This window comes from Apteryx rowi, unplaced genomic scaffold (genome assembly GCF_003343035.1).
Source record: "Apteryx rowi isolate R43461 unplaced genomic scaffold, aptRow1 scaffold_206, whole genome shotgun sequence".
NCBI lineage: Eukaryota > Metazoa > Chordata > Aves > Apterygiformes > Apterygidae > Apteryx > Apteryx rowi.
Window position 1 is genome coordinate 499,019 of NW_020448375.1, and position 10,593 is coordinate 509,611.

General features: G+C 39.5%; 1 protein-coding gene across 3 annotated transcripts in view; it reads left to right on the forward strand.

Moving 5' to 3' along the window:
- Window positions 1–3,551: 3,551 nt before the first annotated feature.
- Window positions 3,552–10,593, forward strand: part of FGFR2 (fibroblast growth factor receptor 2) — an 80,977-nt gene continuing 73,935 nt past the window's right edge. For 2 of the 3 annotated variants that reach the window (XM_026064008.1, XM_026064010.1), the window contains exon 1: window positions 3,681–3,798. In XM_026064008.1, coding sequence (XP_025919793.1) covers window positions 3,681–3,798 — 118 coding nt within the window. Of the gene's footprint in view, window positions 3,799–10,593 lie in introns of all 3 variants that reach the window. The other variant, XM_026064007.1, reaches the window with a different exon arrangement.

A 10,593-nucleotide genomic window follows, 5' to 3' on the forward strand; every position in this document is an offset into this window, starting at 1 on the left:
AGCCTCTGGACTTCTCTCTCTCTCTGGAATGTCAATTAAAATGCAGATTTTTTTTTTCTGATCTCTTAGTGGCAAAAGACTTGAGAAAAACAGGATAGTCCTGGAAAGCAAATGAAAGAAGTTTAAACAATGAAAAAGTACTGAAGCTGCCAGCCGGTTCCCATTAGTCTCCCAGAATTAATGTTTAATAGCTGTGATGCTCAAATCTACTTGGAGATTAAACTGTGATGAAGAGTCTTGTTATCTATATATGTATACGTAGATATATATACACACACACACATATGTATTTCTGTTTTTCATATATATGATTATATAAATGCGTAGCAGTTAGTTTTAAAGTGTCATGTACCTGGATTTTTCTGATGAAGCTACTAGGCTGTTGTTAGGGCATTTGAGTTTTCTTTGAGGGGGGAAGATCCATGTTTCATTCAGATTTTACTGTTCCCTGCCTAGTAGAGAAAGATGCTAAAGAGTTATACAATGAGCAATGTATTGATTTGGTTAACATACTCTACAAATTGTATTCTCCTTGGGGAGTGATAAACATCTTATAAACAACAATGGAAGTAGATTAAAAAGAACACGGAGCATTGAATTTAATTAATGCCACTGCTGAACAAGTACTACTTGTTTGTGTGTGCGTGTGTGTAAACTGAAGTACAACTTGCAGGAATTTGGTTGGGCTCCCAAACCAGTCTGCTTTCCCATGCTTGTCAGTTTGGCAAAGAAATTTGGGCAGGTATGTGACGAGGTGAAAATTGACTTGATGAGCGAGTGGCAAGGAGAGCCATCAATCATTGGAGGCTGACAACTCCTCCCCAAAGTGTAGGCTGAGAAGAGAGACAGAGTTCCCTTTCAAGGGGAAAAATAAACACTACGTGTGGCTTTCACTGAGTCTGAGACTCCAGGAGGGATTATGGTATTGTAGTCAGGAAGCCAGAACTGTGGAGGCCAAAAAGCATGCTGGGGCTGTGTTCCAAACATTGAGATAGAGGTACATAATTATCCAGTGCAGGAGGTCTTTCCAGAGAATCGTCCCCCAGCAACTGTGGCGATTAAACTATGAAAAGAATTTGATTTCGTTTCTTTTTCATTGGACTCTGCTTTTTTGGGGAAAGGGCAATCCTTGAACCATGGTCACTATCATGGTTGTAAAAGGTGTTTTGGTTGCATGGATGGACCCAGAGCTCTGATTTTTGCTTTGCTACACCTTTGCAAGACACTTTTTTGAGTTTTCTGTTGTCCTGTGGATAAAGAATCCCTTCTTTCTGCTGGCAAATATTCAGGTGCAGAAACCGTCAAAAATCTTCAGGTGAGAAGGCGCATTGGCAAGTAGCCTTGTGGTATACAGTTCAGGACTTAGGACGATGATAGGCGCTACATGCATGCTTTAAATGGCTTTTAATGTAGCCTAAAAGTCTTGAGCAGCTGAAATGTGAATGGAATTGATGCTGTTTAAAAAAGAGTCTGGAATATATGTTAGCATTTCAGTATGTTTTCTTTTTTGCAAAATTATGATTAAATTTTGCATTTATATACCTAGCCTTTAATCATGTTTCACAGGATGATTTGTGGAAATTGAATTAGCATTACATCCAGCCTGTTAATTGGGATTTTTACCCACTTTGCAGCTGGATAAACTGAGCCACAGCACTGTGGCTGTCAGACGGTGAGTCAGAGGGTTGATCTGGGTGATAGAGTCCAGGAGGGTTTGCTCCAGTCCTTCACCAAACACAAACGAGTCACGGAGATAAAGCTTACTTCAGTTCTACACCTGCTCTGCACTTATTTAAAGAAGTGTTCAGAGAGCTCTTCACAAATGTTTATGCAGTGGTCTGGTGATGTTTTCACTGAATTTAATAGTGGTTGCTAGCTTGTGGTCTAAAAGAGGATGGAGCACTGAGCTGATACTTGTTGAGGTGAAAAAAACCTGACTTGAAATGTCATGGCTTCACTAGAAATACCATGTGTTAATGATTTTTCCCCAACTGCCTTATTTATGTCTTCTAAAATCCATCTCTGCTGACTCCAGAATTTATTGCATATAGTATCCAGGATGAAAGATACCTCAACAGCATTTTTGCCCTTAATGCTGTGAACCTGGTTTGTATGTACCAGGTCTTAGCTAAAGGCTAATAAAATTTGAATACCCTTTTTAATGGTTGACTTTATAAAGGGAGAGGATATTCATCCATATTTCTGAGTACAGCATGTTGAGGTGCCATGGGGTTCTGCAAATTCAGATGACAGAGATTTTTGAGAAGTTTGCCTTTATCCCTACACTCCCCCCTTCCCCCTTTTAAGGGTGACAGCAGGAGGGAAAAAGAAGTTTTATGCTATTTTTTTTTTCTTCAAGATGGGTGCCCTCGAAACTCTGGTTAGCTTTCATCATGTCTAAGATTAATTGGCCAGATTAGAACAATTGATGAAGTTACTTGATTTATCCATTCATTGAGGTATACTCACTTTTATTTTTGGAGAGGAAAATAAGGTGCACTTTTCTGTTTGAGCTGTTAAGTCACCCCTTGAGGATGCTCTTCAGACCCACACCGGGCATCTTGGTGTGGTGGTAACTGGGTCTGACACAGAAGGCAGTGTCGGATAGTTTGGTGCTCTTTTTCTCCTCTCTCTTCCATCAGCACATGGCTGATTTACCAAACAGTCATCTTCATCTTAAATGATTTGTTTTACAGTGAATGAAATAGGCATTTTCCTCTCATTTGTAAAATATATATCAGTAAGCGTCCCCAAGCAAGAACGAGCAGAAATGTGTGTGCGCATGTGAGTGTGCTTTGCAGTTTAGCATTGTAGGAATGGGAAATAATGCTGGAGAGATCTCCTGTGAAACGGCAATCTGTATCAAACTTTATACAGATTTTAATTGCCTGCAGTCCAGTTTAATTAAGAAGTACCTCTGCAAAGACTAGCTCCTTTTACCTGTACCGGACTCTCAAACATTCAAATGGACACTGAACTAAGGTAGAAGGAGGGAAGCATAAAGAAGAGTTGAAATTCCTGAAGTTATATAGTTTTCTGGATTATCTAAGCCTAGAGAATATTTTTCAACTGTTTTCTTTGTAGAAAATTATTGAATTATTGAAAACTCAGCTGGCTGCAGAACTGTCTGGGTAAAGGACTGAAAAACAAGGCAAACTTACATAAACCTTCAACCAATAACAAGAATATAATTTGTATAATTGCAGTAATTTTGTAGTATTAAGGGTTGTGTGCCTACACATGTGCATGCTTTTATTTTTTTAAAGCTGTATATTTTTCTGTCATTAAAATAGCTCTCTAAATATGTGCTGAGAAGTGATTTTGTGAAAACAAGGAGGACTTGGTTACGCCTCAGGTGATGATGGAAACTGCTAACAGAAAATGAAAAGTCACTCACTTTTCACATATTCTTGAAACTGGAAAACTACTTTTCCCATCCTCCTCCTCCCCCTCTCAGTCCTGTTAGGGGCTTTGTGAAATTTTTCAGTTTGCATTTAAGATGTTTTCACTGACACTGCTAAATCTCTCTCTTCCCCCACAGCAGCAGACGACATTCCAAGTGAGGAGGTATTATCGTGGCCGAAGGCACTGCTTTCTGTCCATGCTTCTGTAGAGGTGTTCAGATGGGATTAAAGTCCACATGGAGATATGGAAATGGACCAGGAATTTACACTAAAAAGATGGTCAGCTGGGATTCGGGTTGCCTTTTCTGCCTGGTGGTGGTCACCATGGCTGGACTTTCCCTGGCTCGACCTTCATTTAATTTAGTTGTTGAAGACGCCACGTTGGAACCTGAAGGTAAATCATTCTAGAAGCTTAATTCTGCAATATAAGTTAATTTTAAATGCCTGAATATCTGAAATAGAATTCAGACTCTTTATAAGGCAAGTAACAGATTAGCCCTCAATAATTACATGGTTTCCAACTTTTCCTGTTTACACATGGACTGTGTTCAATGCAAGCATGCATATATTTAACCATATGCAAGCAAGTGGTGTCAATGATTTCACTGAGATTGTCATCACTTCATATAATCTAAATGTATGTATAAAAGTTTTCAGGAATGGGTCTTTAAGAAAACCAGTGTGTTGCATTTACATACCTGTTACGTATTGATATCTCCAGAAATGAAAATGTTTGTATAGCTGCATGCCTTTGTGATTCTAACTACCTGAAAAGTTAAGAGGAAAAGAAAAATCCCTGTAATTTTTCATTGTATGTCCTGGTTGTTTAATTTTGCAGGGCACTCTGCTAAGAGAATGAAAGCAAGTGTCTCAGCTTTATTGGTATTTGTAGTTAGCTACTATAAATTGTTGTCCATATTGTTGTTCATGTCCAAAACCAATCAGTGCACTCTGTAGATGGCAAATTGTAGAAGTGTGAATGTTTATATCTGAATAGCATGAATAGCAGTTTATTACTGTGAAAGCAAAGACTAACTGAAACATTTGTATTGAAAGAGAGATTTCGATGAAACCTCCTATTTTGAGCCTGTATCTGGTGATGTGTTTTTGTAGATATATCCTTTACCCAAACTTTCCAAAGTACTTTCCTTCTGTAAATAGTTAAGAAAAGGCTGCTCTTTTATTGGCATGAGTTGGCTGTATTTAAGAATGATTTTACTGTTTTGTGGAGGACCCTTCCTGCTCTCTGAACACCTTGCAGGAAAGTGAGGCTTCCTTCACAAGGCAGTTGTTGGCTGATCAGCGGAGTGGTTGCATTTCTAATAACTCAACTATCAAAAAAATATAATAATCCATAGACCATTTTTGATCAAACAAGCTTTCTGGAGACAATTTGGTCTTTACACATTTTACTATTCATGTGCAGGGATACAGCTTTGTTTTTATTTAATGAATTTTCATGCAAAACTTATTTGTTTCTACCCATTGCCTCTAAAAATAAACGTCACCAGCTAGCACATTTTTAGAATCCATTCCAAGTACATTTTTATTGATGGCAGAGCTTGAATTATTTAGAGATGATGAGCCATCCTCTCTAGCAAGCATTCCTGAAAAAGTCTAACAGAGTATAGTAATATTGTCATCTGTCATTGACAGAGATTGTTGATAGCAAAACTTTTCTTCTTTTTTTTTTCCTTTGGAGGTAACATGAGAATCAGAAAAGCCCAACTCTCATCACCACTTACTGTTTTATTTGTTAATTGTACATCTGGTGCATTTTTGGCTTTTCAGAGGAATGACAAAATCATGAATAATTCGGGTTTCAGATTAGCTGTTTGCAGTGAGGTCCCCTAGTTTAGGGCTAAATCAAAAAGAATGTGATTGCATGATTGGTGAAGTATTTCACAGGGAGAAGAGTAACATTTTCTACTTATGCCTAGTGATTTTTCAGCTTTTCACCTTTATTATTTTAAAAAGCACAGTTTTAAAATATGCTTCTTCCAAAATGAATATCCAGCAGGTAGAATCTGGGTTTTATCAAAGTGTAAATTGTTAAAAGGGATGTAAAACTTCTTCCCTGGGTAGGAATGTTACTTACATGAAACAATTTCAGATGTGCGAACCCTGAATCATTACCAGAAAGCAGAAAAAAAGCTTCCAAGTTAATGGTATAATAAGAGCTTTTATGCTGTAGAATACAGGGAATTGTGTGGGATTTATATCTGAGATTTGGGAAATAAAACCTCCTTTATGTACTTCATTAAACCCCTTTTAAAAAATACCAATTTTTTACACAATCACCTTCCCTGGGTTTCATCACTGCCACCCACAAGCTCTCTGGGCTGAAAACAAAACAAAAATCCTTTTGGAAAAAACTCTTCAAAGACAAAGCTGAGTTTTTTTTTAAATTTTGTAAATGCCAAATATTTCTGAGCCACAGCTAATTTGGAGGGTCAGGTGCTCCAGCAATATAAACTGTCAGTAAGGCTGCTGACTGTACCGTCACTGGCGCTACGACATTTCATATCAGCTGAGAAGGTCGGCAGGGCTATGATCTTTTATGACATACTTTGATCTGCACCTTATGTTTGATAAAACCTATTTTGAGCCTGTATCTGTTGGTGCGTTCTTGCCGGTATATCCTTTCCTAAACTTTCCAAAGTCTGGACATACCTTAAATTTTGTCTGTTTTGGTGTTGGATGCTTTGATTATTACTATTTATTGTCTTAGTGACTCAGAATATGCAGAAAGCTGTATGTAACTTTAGCAGGAATTGAGATTGCAGCTTTTCATTTCTTTTGATTGTAATATATAGCATCTAGTTGAAATATATTCTTGTCTCTTAGCTAAACACAACTTTAGGGATATTTGCAACCGTTTTGTTCACAGTATCTGGTTAAATATGTACTTTAGCACAAGCAATATTTATCCAATAGGGTAATCAACTGCATAGATATGTATGCAGTACAGGATACGTGTAAGAAGTTGTAATGCATCAAAGTATTTTACTTTTGGTTATCTGCAGTATATCTGATCTCTTTGGTGGCAAGCTTCTCTAAGGTGCTTTTATAAAATGCTGGACTAGTTGAGCTCTGAATCTGACCTGTGACCATTAGGTATTACCGTGATACATGTAGAAGTATTTGCACTGAAGACAGTATCTTGAGCCACTGTGAATTATAATGTCAATGTTGATATAATGGATACTCACTAAGGGCTGGATCCTGAATATGTTTATTACTGGTTGCAGTGTTTTCTTCCTTAAGCAGTGATAGGTAGAGAAATCTGAGGCTGTAAGTAGTGTCCGCATAAACAGGGCCTGCAGGAATTTTGGGACTGTCAGCTTTCGAATTATATCTTGCATCAAGTGTTTACATACATGTTTTTTATTCTAGAGAGCTTAAAGAACTTCTACTTTTAAGTATTTAGAAAAAATGTCTACCCCGGTGTGTATAAAGGAGTTATTCTCTTTCTGTGTACCCAGGCTATGAAATCCTTTGATGATAGCCAACATTTCAAAAGGGCTTTGACCGCACACATAGGTTGAAGGGTTACTTTGTGAACTGAATAATTAGTTTAGACATGTATTTGATAAATAGCAAGCTCTCCCTTGACCTTTCCTTACCCAAGTTGTGTGTTATCGTTCTGCTGGGTAGCTAATTTAGTCTCTTCTGCATATAGTGCCCTGACACTGTCCTCGGAGCACCCACTCAGGGCCCTCGCCGGGTGCAGTGACAATGTGTTTTAGTTCTTTTAATTTAGGTCGAATTTCAAAGGACTAATTTAAGCTTTCCACAAGAGACGGCCTAATTCCATGTCCTGTGAAAATCACAGGAGTTCAAAATGGGCCTTAAATGTGTTTTTGGGAGGTTCCTAGGAGGATCAGTGACCGAGCCTTGCTTTAATGGGTGATGTGTGCTTATGTTGGACTCTGATAGTGAGTAACATTTTGTCATTTGATTTTAACTATGTCACAGCTGTTTGCTGACAGTAAACAACATAAAAATATTAACACATTCAGTGCAGTACCCAGAGCAATACATTCATTTTTGTTTAAAAGAAGAAAAGAAACGGCTGCGCAATCCACGAGCAAATGGCAGTGCTTAGAGGTTAACGTCACACGCTCCGCAGAGCCCAACTGCATGCTGGCCAAGTCAGCGAGCGCAGCCCGAGCAGGGATCCTGCGCCGGTCGCTGCCACCCGGCTGCAGCGGCACGTGGGCTCTCGGAGGAGTTTCTGAGGCCCCCGGGTGCAGGCCGGCGTGGCTGGGGGTCTCCCGCCGCAGGGCGCAGCACGCGCTGCATCCCGTCCCAGATGCTGCCAGGCTGCCGAGCCGGCGCCGTGTTGGTATCCCCAGCGCGGCGGCCCTGGGCAAGCAGGCGGGAAGGGGAGCACCACAACGCGCCTTCCCGTTTGATGAGAAAAGCATGGCCAAAGGGTCTGCCTAGGGCACAGGAATATGCCCAGGGTTCCCTTGCAGTATTATGGTCTTAAAAAGAGCAGTTATGCTTAACATGTCAAACTCACGTTAAAGTGGAGGTTTTGCATTTCCTTTTTTTAAGGAAGGGTAACTGGCTGTCACAGCCCCTTATCGAGGAATGTGACATCCACACAGATTCAGGCAAGGGCTGGAGGTCTTTTCAAAGATCCGGTTCGGAAAGCTGTTTGGCCCAGTCCAGGGACTGCTAGGTGAGATGCTGGTGAATGGTACAGGCAGCCAGATTAAATGAGCCTTAACGTGTTTGTTCTGCGTTTAAAATCCACAGTCCTGTCGCAGAGACACGGTCTTGAGCTGCGGACTAATTAGGCGTGGGTATGGTTGTTATTTACAGTTGGTGGTGATGAAACACTGGAAGCTGATGAAGTGTCAGCATGGCAACTGATTTGCCAAATAGCACAAATAATTGCACATTTCAGGCCTATCTGCCATATGTTAAAATCCGAGCTTTTGAAAAAATTAACTTTTAGAAGTTAGATTCTTTTTGTGGATTTTGGAGCCAAAAGATTTTTAGACACACTGAACTTTGTCTTTTTAACCACTTCTATAGATAAAACCCAAACCCAACTACCAACTCCAATGGATGCATACTTTTCTAATTTTAAAATGGTTCCTCCTTGGCAGAGAAATCACAACTAAATTTCAGGCTATAGAAAATTTTTACAGGCAAGTTACAAATTTATGAAAGTAGAACTTACAGTGTCAATGCTGACACAACTTTAGCTATGTAAGGTTATATATGCATGAGATAATAGACTACTGTAGGTTTTAGTAATAAATTTAGCATAGGTCTTGATGAATATATTTCTGTATCCAGCTTTCCAGCTTAAGTAGAAATGATCATTTGCCTTTATACAAATAAATTCAGAGATTAGTATTTTCTTAGAATGAATGTTTAGTTTAGGAACAGATGGAAATGGGAGGAAAATACTTGCTTCTTTTGTATCATTATCATAGGCCAAAATATGCTTCTTTTGTATCATTAATGGAGGAAAATTCCATACTAGAAGTCTCAGATTTTTAAGTGTTAAAAATTCTGTGATCCTCAAGATTGAAGCTTTGCAGTGAGAGTAGAGACTTTCTTTCTTGGAAGCAGGGGAACACCTTAGCAATATAAATCTGTATTTTTACGAGAACCATCACCCACTTAGGCAAGTTATGTCTTGTCTATTTGCTGTTGTGCACCTGGTTTAATTAGAAGAGAAAATTTATTTCAGTATAGTTAAACAAGTGCAAAATCTGTGCAGGACTGAAAAGACATGGGGAACCCAAAACATGTCTAAAATGATTAAGGGGCTGGAGTTTTGCACCAGTTTTGCTAAGGGTTTGGTTCTGCCGTCATTAACCCTGGGCATGCTGCACTCCTGGCTCTCCTAGCAGTGCAAAGCTCGTGTGGGTGAGGTAGGAGCATTTTTTGTGAAGTCAGTCAGAACACACTAATTTGTGTTTGTGATGGCTGTGGGAAACCAGACAATACTTGATCTGGCATAGAGCCTGCCAGGGTAAAATTATCCTTACAGCAATTTTGGAACCGATTTCAGTGCGAGAGTGAGTTTGAATTTAGGTTTGGCATGTTGTGCCATGTGGCAGTAGCATTTTTTGATTCGACACAGCATGCCCCAAAATCAGAGATTCTGTCTTGTAGTACTGGGGACTAGCCTGGTTTTTAAACTGATTGAAAGTGAAGCTGGAACAACTTTGAATACAGGCAAATCCTAAATAAAGACCAGATTTTCAAGTGTGCAGCAGCCAACAGCTCCTGTTGTAATTATGCAATCTGCACTCGGAGTGCTGAGCCCTTTTGGAAGTGTGGCCTTTCTTGCTTCAGTCAGAATACAGAGTATCAGCAGAATTATTCGTTGGCGTGTAATGCTTGCCCAATTGTGCCTTCTTTTGAAAAATAACAGTTGCAAAATGAAATATTGTGCAAAAGTAATGGGTAAATATTTGGGGCTTTTTACTTTTAAAAACAAGTATTTACCAATTAATGTATATCTCCACTGTATCCTTTCCCATCTCTTTATTGTTGTTATCATTGCTGTTTTTTTTAAAGAAACCCTTGTTTAGGAATATAGGGCTTTGTCTTTCCTAGGCCAAGTTCTGATTATCAGAGTAGTCAGCAACTAATATAGATAGGTCTCACAGACTTCAGTTTTTGCTGGTTCAGGTCCTTTTTATTGCTTGTCACTGCATAAATGATGTTATCCGTATCAAAGAGGGAGAGAAGGGCAAAGCAAGTGCTAGCTGAATTCTACTGTGCAGCTTCCTTCAGTTGCCATGCTATTTTTATTTTAATTGTATTTTTAAAATTACTGTGGTGAAAGCATTTGGTAAACCTCAGAGAAGCTGAAGAGTTCTGCGATCTGACCTACTTTAATTCCCTTCCTCACATGCCTTTGCAAGTTCTGTGTAATTATTGCTTTTCCTCCCCCACAAAGAACTGGCTCATCGCAGTTTGGGACATTAATGGATTTCGAGCAGCTTTCCAAAGCTCCTTACACTAACAAACCCATATGAACTGAGAGGAGAGGAATATTCACAGCTTTCATTGTGAGAGTTTAGTAGGAAGGGCAATGTTCTGGGGGGCTGGAAGAGAGAAAGAGGAGTATGAGGAGCTGTCTGGGGAATGCAAAATCATCCGTTCCCTTCCCTTCCCTTCCCTCCCCTCCCCTCCCCTCCCCTCCCCTCCC